This window comes from Sinocyclocheilus anshuiensis, unplaced genomic scaffold (assembly GCF_001515605.1).
Source record: "Sinocyclocheilus anshuiensis isolate Anshui unplaced genomic scaffold, SAMN03320099.WGS_v1.1 scaffold679, whole genome shotgun sequence".
NCBI lineage: Eukaryota > Metazoa > Chordata > Actinopteri > Cypriniformes > Cyprinidae > Sinocyclocheilus > Sinocyclocheilus anshuiensis.
Window position 1 is genome coordinate 12189 of NW_015552592.1, and position 19869 is coordinate 32057.

The 19869-nt window shown below is 35.7% G+C and overlaps 1 protein-coding gene across 1 annotated transcript in view; it reads right to left on the minus strand.

Annotated features, from left to right (window-relative positions):
• Positions 1 to 19869, minus strand: part of LOC107665538 (FERM domain-containing protein 4A-like) — a gene marked incomplete at its 3' end in the record, with an annotated part of 66086 nt that overhangs the window by 3100 nt on the left and 43117 nt on the right. The window contains exons 3-10 of the mRNA XM_016456452.1: positions 11409 to 11503; positions 7292 to 7384; positions 4083 to 4167; positions 2883 to 2939; positions 2409 to 2431; positions 1371 to 1454; positions 892 to 957; positions 207 to 264 (exon numbers count right to left, since the gene is read on the minus strand). Coding sequence (XP_016311938.1) covers positions 207 to 264; positions 892 to 957; positions 1371 to 1454; positions 2409 to 2431; positions 2883 to 2939; positions 4083 to 4167; positions 7292 to 7384; positions 11409 to 11503 — 561 coding nt within the window. The remainder of the gene's footprint in view (positions 1 to 206; positions 265 to 891; positions 958 to 1370; positions 1455 to 2408; positions 2432 to 2882; positions 2940 to 4082; positions 4168 to 7291; positions 7385 to 11408; positions 11504 to 19869) is intronic.

Consider the following 19869-nt stretch of genomic DNA (forward strand, 5'->3'; position numbering starts at 1 on the left):
TATGGCTTCAGAAGTAACACAGAATAATTCGCACAATCGGAAAAAAAAAAATTCTCGGATTTGGATCGGCCCTCTCTGACCGATACCCGATCCGAGAAAAATGGCACTATCGGAGCCGATACCCGATATGAATATCGGATCGGCGCATCCCTATTTGCGACTGACGGCTGTGATTATAAACTTTCCCTCCGAGCACACTGACCCACCTTAACAGCATAATAATGCACTCCATATGTGGGTAACGACTCCACTATACTCATATAACTGTGAGAGAAGAAAGAAGAAATAATTGACAGTATGTTATGGATGTTACATATGCAGACAATTTACAATAGCAGTGAACAAATGGGAGTGGATCTCGGAAGTAGGATGCATGCAAAGGATTATCAGCACTAAAAGTGCAAAAACAAGTATTTGGATACTTTAGGCACACTTAGAATTTCACACTTTTCAAGCAAAATGTTTCCCTAAAAGACGTTTTAGTATAATACAAGCATAAAAGAAAACATATTGTGTTCAAAATTAAAAGTATAGTTCACTCAAAACTAAAAAAATTGCTTGCTTTCTTCTGTGGAACACAAAAAATAACACTAATAAAAGTCAATGGAGTCAAAAGCATCAAATCTCATTGGTTCTTGCATGCCATGTGACCATATGTGATGTTGTTTAAGGTTTGTGTTGCCATTGACACCACTGATTCATAATATGGACAAAAAACAGCAAAAATATCTGATATTTTCTTTTGCGTTCTGCAGAAGTTGTTTTTGGAATGACATGAGGGTGACCAAATTATGACAAGTTTCATTTTTGGGTGAAGATAAAATGCATTTGGACACTTTTTGTTCATCAAACTTAAAGGAACATTTTGGTCAAGACAATATTCTTTCTTACTTGACGATAGCCTGGCCTCTGGACTGTCCACTTAGCTGCTTATAGTGCTCAATGACCCGGTCCTCACTGCAACACAACACACACAGACACACAGATTAGCGGCAACAGACGACAATGTTCATGAGAACGTGGCTGTCAGCCTATTTCAATTCTGCAGGAACAAAAAACAGACAAGAGTGAAAGCTTACAGATGTACAGAGACGCAGCCAATGAAATACAACACCATGAAGGAGATAAGTTCATACTTAGAACAGGAAGTACACCGGCCTGCTCAATATGAGTGTGTGAGTGAGAGTGTCTTAGAATGGCAGCATCTGTGAAACACTTCATTCGCATCGAATAGAATTCAGGGAAAATTAGGTTAGAGAATTATTCTGGGGAATCCTTTCCCATGGTGCTCTGAGAACACAGAGCAGATACATCTCATTAATACCTCTCTATTATCAGCTGACAGCTGTGTGTATAAGTGTGTGTCTCACCAGTATGCGAGTGAAGGGTGCTCCTTCAGTGCTTGTGTAGGCAGTGCTGGCAGTTTCTTCAGATCAGCCCTAGTAGCATCATTACTGTAAAAATAACACAAAATACTCAGTAATCAAAGCACCTAACAGAGCGGGGGAAAAAATCAGTCAATCAGAATCACAGAACAGAGACAGAAGACACAGAAAGGCAAATTAATTAAAATAAAATATTTTAATTATTATTATTATTGTAATAATTGCAATTGTAATAATAATTGTGCAAATGATAATAATTTTCACATTCTTGAAAATAAAAATTATTTTGCATTTGCAAACAATTTATGTAAAGATGGCAATCTGATCAACTAATAAATCAAGATGGAAATGTTAAAATCACAACTGATATTGCTTCCAGTTCACTCATGAAATGAAAGAACAGTACATTGCATTGTGGGATATATTATCCCTCACAATGTGCTCAGGTTGTATAATGCACATTTTGGCAAAGTCAGTGACTATCAGGGCATTCCACATACACAAAATGTTCACACTATATATAAAATGCATATTGCAAAAATTACGGCAGTATGGTAGTGTTCCATTCCAAACACAGAGCGATGGAGAGGTTAAGAGGAAGTGTAAGAGGTAGAGGAAATTGAGTCGAAGAAAACAGAGTGACAGAATAAAGCTGGAAGGATGCACATGTGACAGATTTGTAGCTGAGATACTGTGTGTAGAAAGTGTTTGTGTAAGTGTGTGTGTGTGAGATGGAGAGAGCCAGGGGTTAGTATGTGTAATTTAACACTGTTTATCCTCTGCATTCCATTTCCTCCCCTCTGTCTCCGTTCCCAGGGTTCACACCCCCACATCTCTCTCTTTCTCTCTCTCTCCATCTCTCTTGAATCGTGTGCATGTGCTTATGTGGCAAGGAGAGTTTGATATACACCACAAATTGGATCTGCTTTCACTCTGCAGCGACACACTGATAGAGACTTTGATAGTGTGTGAGTGTAAAAGAGGTCACTGGAAGGTGATTCGTTCATTCAAACAGCCTCTTACCTCGTGAAGTCTCCTTTAGCTTCCTGTGGGAGAAAAAAAAGACATATTTTAGTATCAATAATGAGTGTTTGATGGTAGACCAGACCGCTTGGAAAGATCGTATCCTCTGATACACAGAACGGTGCATGTGTGTCTCAGTAGGGGATGTAGTCGCAGCCATCTGGACTGAATCCTCCAAAAGGTCAAACACACATAACATACCTGATACTACACCTGGATCACACATACACAGAGTCATAAAGGAAAACCATATTTCTCCAAAGTATTTCCCTCGTATGGATAACTTACAGTACAAAGGAAACATCCTGTTTTAGATTTAAAATAAAGCACTCTGTCAGGCTGAAATACTGTAGTGACCTGAATATGACTCTATAACGCTTACACAAGTGTATTTGAGATGTATGAACTTTATGAAAGTTCATTGCACGGTTTATGAAGGTCCACAAAATGATAAACAGTCCGACATGATCTTACCTGTAAGATATAAGAGGCCAGTTCAAACACCACCTCACTGTCCACCTCTATGAGCTCCTGAAGACAGACAGGAAGAAAGAGACCCTTAAGTTCAGGATCACAGCAGACAGGACATCTCCATTAATCTGTCTCTTATCTTATCTCTCTCTCTTTTAATGACCTGATCTGCTGACTTATCACTGAAGGGTCTATCTAAATCACTTCAGCTATTTCCTGTGTAATCAATAGCAGGACAAAGCCACATACACACACATGGGTTTTATGTGAGGGGGTTTTTGAAGTGTAGGGGGTCTTAATTACTTCAATGACCAAGTCAAACGGAGCGATTCATTACCTTTGATGAACACAAGAATTTCAGGAATGTCACACACAGAGTACTGGCATGTATTAGAAAGCTGACTCTAGAGTAAAGTGTGAGCAATGAGCTCATGGTGGGAATCTGTGGTATGTGACCAGTGACACACACACGCATTCACAAATACAGAATGTTTTTGGAAGAATGAAGCACTTCAAAAAAAAAAAAACAGCTATTGCAAATATAGCTGTACAGTATTATATTTATTATATATAAACACTACCATTCAAAAGTTTGTGGTTCAAAAGACTGCATTTATTTAATAAAAAATACAATGATACTGTGAAGTGTTATTTTAATTTAAAATAACAGGTTTCTATTTAAATATTTTTTTTAAACGCAATTTATTCCTGTGATGCAAAGCTGAATTTTTAGCAGCCATTACTCCAGTCCTTCTGAAATCATTCTAATAAGTTGCTGCTCAAGAAACATTTCTTATTACTATCAATATTGAAAACTGTTGTGCTGCTTATATTTTTGTGGAAACCATTTTTTTAAAGAAGGTTCAGCATTTATTTGAAATTGAAATCTTTTGTAACAATGTTTAAGTCTTTATGGTTTACTTCTGATCAGTTCAAGTCATTATTGGTGAATAAAAGATTTTTTAATACCTTAATGACCCCAAACTTTTGAATAACTAGTGAAGAGTGAAGAGCTTGGTACTTTGCACATTCTTACAGTACCATAAGTCAATCAGCGTTGCCATGATGTAATTTGTCAGAGAAATCTGTAACGTGGTATTTATGCCTAAGGTGCTCCATGGACATAGATGGAAGTAACAAATGGATGTAAAGGGGCATTAGTTAATATTGCCCTCTAGTGATAGAACAGTGACAACAGTTTACCTTATAGATGCAGGACTTTGCATTGAGGAAGAACAGCTCTATTGTGGCATTGTCCTTAAGGTAAGAGATACTTTCTATGTAGAACCTGTAGAAGAGAAAATAATATGCACATCAAAATATGGCTAAAGTTTTAAAAACATTACAGTTACATATACAGTATACACAATTCACATATTACGACTGCCAAACATGATTTGTTTAGTTGTGAACATGTGATTCAAAATTGTTCAGTATGAGCAACCAATTCTGATTCCTCCTTAGCAGGTTCATTCAGATTGTTTGAATGAACTCACTGAAAGAAACAATGTATTATATACACAGACCCAAAGACCAATCACTAGAGGGCATCATAAACACTGCTATAGCCTCTTGCTGTCTCCATCCCTCTCGAAACCCACAAAAAGAAAACAATTTCCACTGTGCAAGCTTCATTTAGCAGTCAGATTAGAGTTAGCGGGAACTACAACAAACACGAAAATAAGCAATTGTCTCAAAATCAGCATAAATAAATAAGCTCTCTCAGCATGACATTTTTCATTTCAGCTGAAGGCTGAAGCTGTGACATTCACACATGGACTGTTACACAGACATACACATGCATAGAAATACGTACAGATGCAAACTGATAATATGACCTTGAACATACACTGAGGCATACACTGAACTTAAAATGAACCCTATGACACACGATACATGAAGACACATGCTTTGAATCCATGGCTGACTGTTTAAAGGAGCGAGAGGAATGAGAGAGACAGAAAACGAGTGAAAGTGAGAGATTAAAGTGATTAAAACTGTATTGACAGCTGGTTTAATTTGAGATGTGAGTGAGACAGTCTTACATGCATCAAAGACTTTAGCTCACTCCAATCAATAGCCCAATCATGAGCAGAAAGGACAACACACACACACACACTGATTCACACAGGACATCATGCATGCATTAAAACTGGGCCTCCGCTCCAATTTAAACTGCACTGACACGCAATAGCTCAAGCAAAAGACATACAACTCCGCACGCAGCTATTAGAGCAAAATGCATGTGTGCGTATGCGTGCATTTAAGTGTTTGTGTCTGTACATGACCCAGAAAAGCAAAGTGATGCAAGAGGAATAGACTGAACGAGAGAAAAGCAATTCAAGTGTGTCCCAACAAATGGGTGAAATGCTGGGCTATTTTAATGCTGAGCTTGACAGCAATAAACCAGCATCCACCCACAGCGAGCGTGGTGATGTATGACGGTGTGCTGATTGCGACTTAGCAGTAAAATACTGCGAGGAATAGAGCTGCACGATTAATCGTTAAAAGATCACGATCTCGATTCAGACACCCACGCGATCTCATTTCTAAATGACAACGATTCCCCGAGTCTATTAAACCTTTGACAAAGTCTTACATTCAAATCGGTGTTCGCACTGCCGCTGACACAGAAAGAGCAGTTACTTACCATGTTTGGTTAAGAAACATCTTCACAAACTGTCTTTTCAACTACACAGTATTATTTCTGTCTTACAGTCATTCATATTATCACAGAAATACTGGGGTGAAAGTTTATAGTTCAGATATAAACATTGATATCTATGGCAGCGATCAAAATAGAGCAAATCACCTTTTGAAAGTAACTACGCTTCAAATAACGTTTGTGTCACTAGGTGGCGAAAAGCGACTTAAATGTATTTGTCATTGAGTGAATTATTAATTCAAGAGAATAGTTCAAAAACGCTGATTCATCCAGTAATGAAACAAGTGAAGTAAGTTTATGAGTGAGTCGTTGAATCATTGATTCAAACAACTTTTTCATAATTTCAATATTAAAAATTGGTGTATTAAATATATTATATATACACTACCAGTCAAAAGTTTTTGAACCGTAAGATTTTTAATGTTTTTTTAAAGAAGGCTCTTCTGCTCACCAAGCCTGCATTTATTTGATCCAAAGTACAGCAAAAACAGTACAATTTTGAAATATTTTTACAATTTAAAATAACTGCTTTCTATTTTAATATATTTTAAAATGTAATTTATTCCTGTGATTTCAAAGCTAAATTTTCAGCATCATTACTCCAGTCTTTAGTGTCACATGATCCTTCAGAAATCACTCTGATATGTTGATTTGCTGTAAAAAAAAAAACATTTATTAATATTGTTGAAAACAGTTGAGGAGATTTTTTTCAGGTTTCTTTGATAGAAAGTTCAGAAGAACAGCATTTATCTGAAATGGAAATCTTTTGTAATATTATAAGTCTTTAGCATCAGTTTTGATCAATTTAAAGCATCCTTGCTAAATAAAAGTATTACATTTCTATAATTTCTCTTTGATCACAGAAATAAATTAAATTTTAAAATATATTCAAACAGATAGCAGTTATTTTAAATAGTAAAAATATTTCACAATATTACTGCTTTTGCTGTACTTTGGATCAAATAAATGCAGGCTTCAGAATCGTGGGAGAATCGTGATCTCTATTTGAGACAAAAAAAAATCGTGATTCTCAATTTATCCAGAATCGTGCAGCTCTAGCGAGGAAGCACACAAATGTGCCCGCTTTAACTCTCTCGCACACACGGAGACATACAAACACACAAGAACAATAAATATACTGGCTGCTTTTTGTATTGGTCATATTTCGAAGCAGATCCAATTAAAATCTAAATGAATCAACCCGCCCAGCAGATATCTGCTCATGCTCTGCAATTCAAACACAGTCTGATTAACACTCTGCTGTTGCCATGGTGCTCAAATTGCTGGGGGTGTTAATGACAGGAATGGTGGATTCTGATTGGACGTGTTTCTGGTAACTGCCCCCGCTGACCCCGCTAATTTGAAACAATAAACAAACACATACACAAGCCCCCCAACACGGAAACACTCTGATCGAAGTGTTGATGCCAATTCATTCTGGAGGTGTTAAGTGTTTTCTTTTTTAATATTCAGCTGGGATTTCTTGAAGTAATATGGACGTTTCTCTTTTATTCTCTCTGTCGATAAACATATATTATTATTATATATTACTGTATTAGTAATAAATAAAATAATTTATTTATAAATTTATAAATATATATGTAATATATAACTATTTTATATGTGTAGTTTATTATATATTTATATTACTCATGTTATTAATAATAAATAAAATAATAAATATGTATGTGTATACATATAAACGTTTATTGTGGTTTTGTTGTGCTTTTGCTGCAGCTGTACTTACCTAACGCAGAAGTAAAGCACAATGGGTCCAGATTTCTTAGGAAACTCGTGTTCCAGAACACGACGATCTAACTGCAACCAGCTGAAATGACCCCTGAAACACAGCCCAAGAGAAATGACTGATAGCATCTGTAACAGCAACCGGAAATGTCTTGCAACATCTTACAATGTCTCATTCATAGTGCCACATAACGTCATAAAACATCATGCGAAAAATGAGCCACAAGAGGGCTGTTTTATGTTCAAGATGTCATCGCATGTGCATTTTCATGCATAATTTAGCCAGTGATGGCAAAAACAAAAGCACTCAGGAAACCATTGCATTGGTATTCCGTTGCACAGAGATATATAACCTTTAACAGGTAATTATAAATCCAAAGGTAGATTCTACTCAGCAGTGTGGGGGGTTCCATTTTTTTCCATTTAAATTTTTCTGGACTCCTTTTTAATGGTTAAATTAAATTTAATTAATCAAAAAACATGTTAATCCCTAATTAATTAAAATCATGAAACAATTTAACATCAATTTATCAAAAGTTTAACAAAAATTACATGTTTAGGGCCCTATGAAATGTTTTATTCTGTGTTTTAACATGTCTAATTATTTGAAAGCATAAAAATGTTTCATTTATTCTTACACTAGACTAATGATTTTTTTCCTCAGAAAGTCTGTGTTGTGTATTTACATTTTTTTAAGGCATAAAACAGTTATTTAATTTATCTTTTAATTAATGAAAATTAAACAAATTGTATTAAATTTTTTTTATTATTCCTTAAAAATAAAGTTTTAATAATTTTAGTAGTAGTAGTAGTAGCAGCCTATTACGTACATTCTACTGAACAATAGTAATATATTTCTGCCGCAATGCCTTCAAGTTAAACCAAACTTTTATTTTGACGGGTTGCCGTGAATACCTTTACATTCCTGTGTGTATATGATATGAGGATAGTTTTACTCAAATGAAACAGTCAAATGCTCATGAAGTGACTCTCAGAGAAGTTCTGGAGATGTTGTTCATGTATTTATGTCCTCATTAGCAGTGGCGGAGCCAGGATGTTTTTATAGGGGTGGCCAGGGAGGGGCCAGCAACCAGTCTGGGGTGGCACAGAAATCTTCATTATTTCAATATAAAAATGTGTTTGACTATACAGTACTGGACTGTTTTAGTGTCTAAAACACAACTGAATACAATTAATTTCTACTAAATTGTATTTGAGATATTTGTGAATTAGATCAAGTAATGCTGAGTGAAGGACGGAAGTCAACAGCACATAAATGCCAGAATGTAAAATGAGTTATTTTATGCATTTAAATGGTTTCATTTTCGTTTGTACTTTACAAAATAAAAAATTAAAATAGCGCATATTTTCTAGTATAAGTGCACTGTGTTCATATTTACTTGTGCATTAAATTACAAAAAAAAAAAAACACAGCTTGCGCCTTATTGTGTAGGCCTATATTGTCTTATATTGTTATCTCGAATTGCGCAATATTTTAGTAGGCTACATGCATTTGAGAGACGTTCTTTAATGTGATGCTATACATAAATGAATGCACTAATCGCCTTTTTGGTAATTTCATGACTTAACTGATGACAGAACTACATTGTATGCTCATAGTTTCTTGTTAGCTTTATTTATGATGAAGCGATAAAGAGCGTGCGCCTTATATTCGTGTAAAGTTGAAGAGTGTGCCCCGTGAGCACGGTAAAACAGCTGTCAGGAGATGAAAAGATTTTTTTAATTAACATATCTAATTAATTAAAATCATGAAACTTAAACAATTTAACATCAATTTATCAAAAGTTTAACAAAAATTACATGTTTAGGGCCCTATGAAATGTTTTATTCTGTGTTTTAACATGTCTAATTATTTGAAAGCATAAAAATGTTTCATTTATTCTTACACTAGACTAATGATTTTTTTCCTCAGAAAGTCTGTGTTGTGTATTTACATTTTTTTAAGGCATAAAACAGTTATTTAATTTATCTTTTAATTAATGAAAATTAAACAAATTGTATTAAATTTTTTTTATTATTCCTTAAAAATAAAGTTTTAATAATTTTAGTAGTAGTAGTAGTAGCAGCCTATTACGTACATTCTACTGAACAATAGTAATATATTTCTGCCGCAATAGACGTTCTTTAATGTGATGCTATACATAAATGAATGCACTAATCGCCTTTTTGGTAATTTCATGACTTAACTGATGACAGAACTACATTGTATGCTCATAGTTTTTTGCACGCATTATTTATGATGAAGCGATATAGCGCCTTATATTCGCGTAAAGTTGAAGAGTGCACCGTGAGCATGGTAAAACAGCTGTCAGGAGAGGAAAGTTTGTTTTACTGATATAGCCTACAACATCTCATCAGACTCGCAGTTCACTGTTGTTCTACTGAAGCTCATTTGGCACATGTTCCTTAATTTCCGCGCTCGTTTGACTTGTGCCTGGTGCTGAGGCGAAGTGTAAGTGCGCGTCTGAAAAGTCTCCCGTTTGATGTGGTCATAAAGAGATACGGCGGTTCCACGTCTTAATAAATGCATTTCTTGTCAAAAAAAGGGACAAAAACTGCAGTTTTGAGTGGGGTGGCCAAGCTTAGGTCAGTGGTGGCCACGGCCACCCCCTGGGTACAGGGGATGTGTTCAACTTTGTGAATGACAAACATCTCAGTTCTACGGCAATCGGCAGAGCTTTCATCTGAGTTCTGTAGGAGCAGATTCCCAAGTGGGAATTCTCTATAGGAAAACATGTAAAACTCACTTCTCAGTTCTCACCATCACTGCAATCTTTGATTTTCAGTCAGAAGAACCAGAATAACACAATGGTTTAGTTTTTTTCCTAAAAGCAACCAGGATCCATTTTGAAAACAATGCTGATCCTGGAAAGGTCTGCCTGTACCATGTGCTTATCCAGTATCTAAAAATTAGCATTAAGGAGCAGAAAGCTGTGTGGGTGTACCAACTGCAGTGGGGGCAAGTGCACTGATGTGTTCACCAGCATAGGATATTTACAAATACTAGTGGGAGTGTGCTCACTTGTGTGCGCACATCGGGGCGGAACTCCACTGTGCGCGATACAGAGAGCGCGACCATGTAACGTAGAGACAAATGACATGCCGTCGTATAAATAAGATAAATAACATAAGGCTATTTCGTTTGTTTAATAAAAGAACAAGGTACATATCTGTTCTATAGGAAAGGTAACTTTAAATAACTTCTGTTGTGATCTGGCGCTATAGAGAAAATAAAATTAACTTGACCTTCAAGGGGCTGCCCCCCTAATATAATGGCAGGGGAAACACTGCTCAGTACATTATATTACCTACTAATATATTTTATAAAATAATAAAAAAGATCTAATAATATATTAATAAATTATATAAATATTTATATATACACACAGATATTAGTATTTAATGAATTACATAAATATTTATAAAATGTATTAACATATTATTTAGATTTTTTTAAAGAACATGAGTAAAATTGATTCTATAGTGCTCTGGGTGGAACAATTTGAATACAGATGGTTGTAACACTGACAAGCAACAACCCAAAGTGTTTTAAATTGTGTTTGTATAGGGAAATTATTGTGCCTCTTTAACTCACACTGTGTGCGTGTTTCTGACAGAAATGCATTTGTCCATTTGCATGTTGTCCTTGGCGAATGCAAACTGTCAACCCCTTGTTGGGAAGGATGTACAGTGGGGCACATCAAAGGTCACCAGACAACATTTCAAAATCTTTGGAAACTACAAAAAACACATTCCCCCAAGCACACCAGCAGTGAGAACAGACGGAACGCTTCTCTTGAGTGAGTGTGTGTGTGTGTGTGTGTGTGTGTGTGCCTTAAAGAAATCATGCGAAGATACAACTAACAAATGTCACACAGCGGGTAGGTCACACTGTGTAGGATGAATGAAGAGCTGGTTGTTGCAGAAAGTGAAGAGAGGAGAAAGAGTGAAGCCAATCATTTCCCTGTGGAATTATCACAGCATGTTCACTCATCCAGTCCTGGCACAGTCAGAGAGCTGAACTGTTCATGATTACACCTTTTCTCATAGGTTAGAGGAAGATGTAATATTTAATAGGATGTCTTGGGTATACGTACGTCTCATCTACATAAGAGATTCCAAAATATTCCTTCTCCTTCAGGTTGAAATGGGATGCCACCAGGTCTAGAAGATCCTTCGCCATTAGCTTGGGCTAAGAGAGACAGAAAAAAAACAGGTTTCATCACAAAAGAGATCTTTTAGTTTAGAACGTACACACTACACACAGACAAAAACACCCAGATACACACACACACACACACACACACAAGGTCAGCGAGTTGGCAGGCTGTGAGCGTTGTATTCTGATGAGTATTGATGCACTGCAGTGACTCTGCAATTTCATGCCGACTCTGTCTGTCTGCAGTCTGTGTGTGTTGCATCTTGAACAGAGCTTGACTTGCTGCACAAACGGTATCTGAAATATGCTCATAAAACTGAGATATTTCCTTTTAAGAAGGATTGATCATTATTTTTAATAATACAAAGACATACAGAGTTTTTGACTAAACAGCACTGACACATACACAGAACAATCTGGAAAACTAAGGAGACACACCAGTTGTCACACTGTCTCTGCTTCTGCAAGCTTGGGACTTTCCCTGTGTGTGTGAATTAGTGATGCGTGGATGGCGGTTATATCCGCGGGCGCTGTGGATACATAACTAGTGTGAATGTAAATGTAAAGTGAATGTAAAGTGTGTTAGAGCCAGTGTGTGGTAAACCATGGGTGTTGTCACTGGCTTTGAGCATAGACACTGAAATCACTGTTGTCCTGGGACATCTTTGTACAGCTTACCAACCTACCAATATATCCACACACAACCATTAATGATCATTCTAATAATAAGAAGAAACATTTCTTATTATTATCAATGCTGAAAACAGTTCTAAACTTGGACAGTAGTGTATGTTTGGGGTGTGTATGCATATATATATTTTTTTATAAATGCAGTTTTTGTATAGTTTTTCATAAGGTTTATCTGTATTTATGTGTTGACACTTATTATTTACAAAATTATATGATAATGAAGTACTGAACGAAAGCACTGAAAAGTCTGAGAAAGATCAAAATAGTTAAATCAATTTAAACAAGATGTGGACTCGATATACACATGCATTGTGTGCATGAGCCTGTGTTCAAAACACTTTAATTACTGTTTCGGTTTCAACACAGACCATTTTGAATTAAGAACACACATAAATACAGACACACACGCACACACATACAGCAACAGCACTCTTTATAAGAGAGCCAACCCACCCACCAACCCTAAAAATAGCACAGCAAAATCTGGAGCAAAAGTACAATCACTGCCACAACCACTGCTCATGAAAGGAAAGAAGGAAAGAAAGAGAAGAAGAAAAGAACAAGGGGTAGATTACAGCCTGTAGAATTACAAAATCATCATTTACCGGTATGTTGTGTATTATCAAATTTTAAATTATAATGTACGTCTTCTATATAAAGCTTTGACTTAAGGTAGTTCTTAATAGTTCCAAAACCTAGTGAGCTGCCTGCCTAGATAGCACTTCACCTAGAGTTACTGGAGCATAAGAGTACAACAGTAAGCACAAAATTGTGCTGCCTAAAAAGATAATTTATTCAAATGCAGAAATATCAATAAAATAGTTCAATGTAAGTAACAAAGGACTATTTTCACCAATATTAATGTGTGGCATGTATTTTTATTAATCATTAGTGCAGCAATTCCCAAACTTTTTTGTCAGCTGAGCCCCATTTGATTTTAATTATTTAACAACACATTTGCATTTTCATTGTTCTTTGATGTTGGTAAATAATCCCATGACATACAGGTAAACAAATAAAATGTTTTTTTTGTTTTTTTTTAGTTTCGTGTTTCATTTTAACTTTTTTTTTTTTATTTAAATTTATTCATTTTAATTGTACATTTTTTGTTATTTAGCTAATTATTAGCTTTTCATTAGCTCACAAACCCTCTGCAGTTTCTGTGTGATTTTCCCAGGGGTTCATGAACCCCAGTTTGGAAAAACCTGCATTAGAGTTCTTAGCTAAATAACATTTGTTAAGGCTAAACTCTAATGGAATCAGCATTCTCCCATCTTGACCATCTCAAATCATCTATTGCATTGAGGAAGTCGCCTTAGACGGTAGTTGCCTATATAGAGAGCAGAAAATGACGCAACCAACTAGGTTTTGGAACAGAGCTGTTGTGTCAGACGCAAAGCATCATCATACAGCTTTAAAAAAAACCTCAATGTCTACTGAGACTCTCTGATTCACCACCCTCCCTTCAGGTCTGATCTCAAAAACCCAGCTTTCAGCAAGACACCTTGTTTTAGATATTCTTTTATATTTTTGGCACTAACATTGTGGTTAATCACAAATGAAACAGTCAGTATTTTGTGAGATTGTTCACCTCTTACTTCAGGTGAGATCTGCAACTCTGTACCACATCAATCAATTGGCACATTTAATCCCATCATTCCAAGCAACGTGGTGTGAAACAGCTTGCTTCCTCAATTAGCCAAAGCGAGTGTGTAAGTGTGTGTCTGCGGTAAGAAGAGGAAGCAGGTTTAATATGACCGCAATCTTCAATCTGGACCCATTTGTGGTGGTGTATGTGTGTGCTTGTGCAGTTGAGAAAATGAAGAGGGCTAAAACTCAAACCGTGTTCATCTCTCTGTTTAGCCTCCAGACTTGATTATGACAGTTACTGATATAATAATGTGGTAAGAGTCTCTGAAATGTGTAAATAAGAAAGATCAAGCATTATTAATATCCTGTTAGTGTGCATTGAGGGCCATCAATATGAGCGCTATATGGCTTTAACAGATTTAATGTGGGATGGCTATCATCTCCTCTATGCCACTTACACTTACATTTCCACATGGAATAGCATGTGATAGCGCGTGTGGCCATGAGGAAGAATATCCGGACTGTTGTGATTTACGATCATTAAACAGTGGGTGTCTGATCAGGACAGAAGAGCGATGACAAGAACACACGCCGTCAGGTCTCGTCAGGTCTAGATCACAGATGAGAGATGCGAGTCGGCTTTCATCACACGGAATGACTTCAGCACAAAGCAACGCTAGGGTTTTTGTTCAGGATTTATGCTGTTAAAACACATGTTGATCTGATCATGAATGCAGACTAGATAGTGTCTTTCTCTAAAGCTGCATGTACACTGTAAAATAACAGAATTCAAATCTGAAGATGTAATTATATAACAAAGGTGCATTTACACAGATGTTTTTTTACATTTACATTTTTAATCTGACACCGAGCCAGTGTAAATACATTTATGAAGGAAGTGCAATCATGGGAAACAATGGGTCTGTTCCAAAACAAAGTGAGCTGCCTTGTTGCCTATTGTCTACACAGCCAGTTACCTTCAGATATGGAACTTTACAAGTGGCTGATTTGAAATGCCCTACATATGCAGCACATAACATAAAATACACAGCACACACAAATAGTGCGTAAAATCGGGTAAACGTACCTATTAAGCTCACGTACCCATTAAGCACACTTCCATTTTTGAACTCAGATTATAAAAAGAAAACATTATTTATTATCCTACTTGATGTCTTAACCAATTGATGTGTTTGTTACTACATACCTCCTGTAATTTCAAGTCATTCAGATAATTACACACTGAGATATGGGTCTCCCTCCATGTGTTGACACTGTCTGGCGGCCATTTTGAAAGCTGTCTGAAAACTTTCACCAAAAGAGGAGCCCTTTAAATGTGCATTTTTTAGATGTTTAAGCCTTTATTTTGGGTAAGATTCACTACTTACTGTAAAATTAAGAGATTAATGTTCAGACTTTTGCATATTATATAACCTGGAACTTGGATGTGGGAAATAATTACAGTTAGATCCAAAAGATAATTTTAGCAACATAGCGCAGATGCTACACAACACAGTTAGCTAACTAGCTGTATAAGATTGTGTGCTACGCTAATATATTACTTCACAGGCATTACTGGCTTGTACTTTTAAATCCATAATATTATAAATTTACAGTTTATTGCTGGTCAGGGGTTTTACACTGCTGTAATTTTTAAAGATTTCATATTATTGTAAGGTGAGCTTAAAGGGTGCACTACTATGAAAATCACACAGCTTCAGTGTGACATCAATAAGAAAAGTATAATTTCATAGATATTGTTAATAATAGTTGTTCATATTAAAATATGTGTGAATTTAATACATGACCTAGATTATTTATTTAGCAAAATCTTGTCATTTTAATAAATATTACATTAAATTTATTAAAAATTGTTGCTGCTCCAATTAAGCTCAGTGTGCTCTCTTTAAGCTCTTCCACATTGAAAGTCTATGTAAATACTTCATAAACAGACTTTAAATATTAACTGATGGTCGTCACTTCAAGTTGATCTTAATAAAACGATTAATAACTTATTTTAACAGCTAAAATGATGACAAAATTGAGACATAACTATAGTTTATGCCTAAAGATGAAAGAGGCATGTCTTCCATTCAAATAAGGAGCCAACAGAAACCTGTCGTATCTGTCCAGGAAAAAAGCAACTAAAGGCTGGAATATGCTACACAACTTTTAAAATGTGAACAGATTTTTAAAACACTAGGCTTCATACACTTACCTACTTTGTAAATAGTTTGTTTTTTGAATGTGTGTTACTTCGCCGAATGTGGACTAGCTGGAATATGCTACACAACTTTTAAAATGTGAACAGATTTTTAAAACACTAGGCTTCATACACTTACCTACTTTGTAAATAGTTTGTTTTTTAAATATGTGTTACTTCGCTGAATGTGGACTAGTCTAGATGTTGCAATGTGCTTAAATGACACTTCACTATGAATGTATAACTGATCAAATTGAGTGCCTTGTTGCTTGATTTTAGTGTTGTTGTTTTTTTTGTGATTGACTTTGTACCTTCAAATACATTTTTTTTTTCAATTATTCTTTAAAAATGTTGTTCAAAATAAACAAGACTTTTTAATAAAACATGATGTGAGCTTAATGGGAACAGGGGTGTGCTTAAAGGGTACAAAAATGTACCCATTAAGCACAGCCAGACTTTTTGCATTTAATGATGTATATCTTAATTCAAATGCTTTTGTCATTTAAAATAAAATAAAATATTTTTGTGTGAGAGATTAATATTTTATTTGAATATAACTTCTTGTACTGAAACCAATATCTTGTGCACTAAAAATGACTCAGTGTAGATTTTGGTGAGCTTAATAGGTACGTTTACCCTAGTACATTTTCAAATAGCCTGAACAATTTTCATAGACTTTTTTGGTGTTATATAACTCTCAAATTTTAGCTAACATTTCTTTCATTTCGTCTGCCATCTTGGATTTCCTTTTTCACTAAGCTTGTCGCAATACATTCTGTAATTGCTTTGATGGAAATTTGGCCAAAAAAGGTATCTAAGTGATATCTAACTCAGACCTTATAGTAGTTTAAGTGTATCATCTAGCACCTCAAACTCAAAGGTCTGTCTTCTTCAAGAGAGACCAAATATGCTCTTGTCAAACTCTTGACAGACAGTGTAAATTATAGCTGAGAGGAAGGACCGAGCTAGGACACGAGAGAACCACCAACTAACAGCACCTGCTTTGACTCACCATGGAAAATGACGAAAACACGCTAAACGCACATCACTCACAAAATTACAGCCTGCTGTGGAGAGACAGGTGGGAGACGCTAACAAGCAGTTAGACAGCTGAAAAACAGAGCAAGATTATACAACTTGGGAAAAAGTCTGAACAAGACTGTTGACAGCTCTTGTATTGTAAGACTGTCTACCTTATTATAAACCAAAGTCATGTCAAAACTGCCGACAGAAAATAAAAACGGAAACACAAAAATGTACCTCCACTAAAGCCAACACAAACTAGATGTTTTCTACTGCACTGTATGCAAATAAGCCCACGAATGATGAGACAGCAGCAATGTTCAGTCTCTAATGGGACTATAAAATCATTTACAAAGATACTGCCAGTCGCACAGTGTAAGATCATCCATGATAACCTTCAAAATGGTACACTGTAGGGCTGTGCGATTAATCGAAATCGAATCGAAATCACGATTTGAGACGCTGCCATTTCGTAATCGCAAAGCCTGCGATGTGGACACGATATTACTCTGTTAAGCATATGCATGACTGCCAGCCTTGAGTTGCAATCTTACTTGCCCTGGGCAAGAGTGAGCACATCTCCGTTCTCCCCAATCAGCACTGCTCTAGCCAACTGCGTAAACACCCACCACAAAAAAAAAAAAAAAAAACCCTGATAAAAAAATAAAAACACAATCGCAATATCTGTCAAAAAAATCGCAATTTGATGTTTTCCCCCAAATCGCACAGCCCTAGTACACTGCCTCTAATGAGGCGAGAAAGAAGTGAGGAGGAAGAGGAAGCAGATAAATGAGGCTACAGGAAGATCCAACAGAGACCCATCAGTAAAACCAAACCAGACAATGATTTCACAGCTGCATATGTAAGATGGTTCACATCTTAAAGGGTGTTCACATTGGAATTGAATTTATTTGTTAGTGACTTTAAATTGTAATATACTATCAACTCCAGTTTCCCCAAAACATCTAATCTTAAAATTTGTATTTAGATTTCCTAAAAAAGAAATGAAGGCTATGCAAAACTGCCACAATAAGAGTTTCCTCCATTTAAATTTTAATCAAGAAGTTAGCTATCCCTTTTGGTCCAATGTCTTTTCACCAAGCAAATTATGCATGTCTCCGAATGTAAAACTCAACACATAAGTTTGCGTATATGATCTTTCACATGCACATGAATGGAACAGTTACTTTAACGCACAGAAGATTCTGTAGCATTGCCCTGTTAGGTACATCAACAAAATTGCTCTTACAGAAAAAGGGAAGAGCTGTTCCTCAAGGAACATGCAGAAAAAAAAATAACTTGGAATAACAGTAGAATTCTCAATGGCACGCTTAACCTACACAACCTTCTCCAGAACATCTGCCGACAAGGAGGAAGAGAAAGAGGAGGAAAAAGAGAAGTCAGAAAGCAGAAAGAACAAGCTAAATCTTTTAGCCAACGCTAAAAGAACATATATCTAAGTACTCATGACTAAAGTAGGACAAATGTGTAAAGATTATGGAATAAGCATTTCTGCAACAGCTCAATAAATCATAAACTGTAGAGACAGTGAGGAAACACATTGACTACCCCTCTGCCTTATCCCTTCTTTTTTCTATCTCTTCCTGGAAATCCCTTCTTTTCCTCTCACTCATCCTCTTACCTGATTGTTAAGGACTCTCTCACCTCCTTTCATTTCTAGATTTTAGTTTATCAGATCGAAACTGCAACCACAATCAACTCAACCAGCATTTTAGAGGAGAGAAAGAGAGTGTGTGGAAAATGAGAGATGGAGGAGGCTGAGAAATTACATTTCTCCAACTATGATGGAGTTTAAACTGGATTGGAGTCTAGAGGAATCAGGTCACCTAACCGCACCTGACAGGCATGAGAGAGTGAGAGAGCATGAAAGTAGATACATAGAACCAAACTGAGCAGGACAGAACAGAATAATAAACAATAATAAAGAAAAATAAAGATAGCAATAAAACAGAAAAGAAAATATAATGGAAAGTAATCAGAAGAAAACAAAGCAAAATATAACAGGACATAAAAGAACAAAATCAGTGCTATAAAAAATTAAAAGAAATGAAATAAGATGAAATAAAATATAAATATTAAAAACTTAAAATGTAAAAAAACTTAAAGATTAGATATACTGTCTAGGCAAAAATAAGTTGAAGTACTAAAATTACTAAAACTAAAACAAACAAAGTTATTAAATTAAAGTTATATAGAAATATTTTTTTTTTAAATGACAAGCAGATAAAATTACTAAAACTTAAATTAAAATTAAAATACAACAATAAACGCTAATTCAAGATATGAATAAATACTATAATAGTAAATAAATAATAAAACAAATAAACAGAGAAAATAAGAATGGAAAAATAGTATAGAATAAATGAGAAAAAAACAATACAACAATAGAACAAAACAGAAGAGAATATAGCAGTACTATAAAACTTTATTCTTCATGTGTTCAGTGACTGAGATGCCACAGGCAGCGTTTACCACATGATTAGAGATTTCCTGAGAAAGTTCATATGAGTGTGAGTGTTGAAGAAACAAAGCTCTGCTGAGGAGACATTTCTGTTTATATTGAGGTCTGAGGGCTGATGGGGCATGGGAGACAGACAGTGTTGTTATGGAAACTGAACTCATCCTGCGAGATGATGTTTGTTTTCTGATAGGAGGGTTTATGGAGTGTTTTGAGCAGGAGGGGGCTGCTGTATGTGTGATTGGATGGGTGACTTGAGAGGCTGCTGGTTTGGGTAGTTATGGGAACCTAAACCTGCCAGATTGTGCTATTAGTGGTACTGATGTTTAAAAGACACTTGAGAGTAGGGGTGTGCGATATTGACAAAAAATTATATCTCGATATTTTATGGGATTTTATCGATAACGATAATTC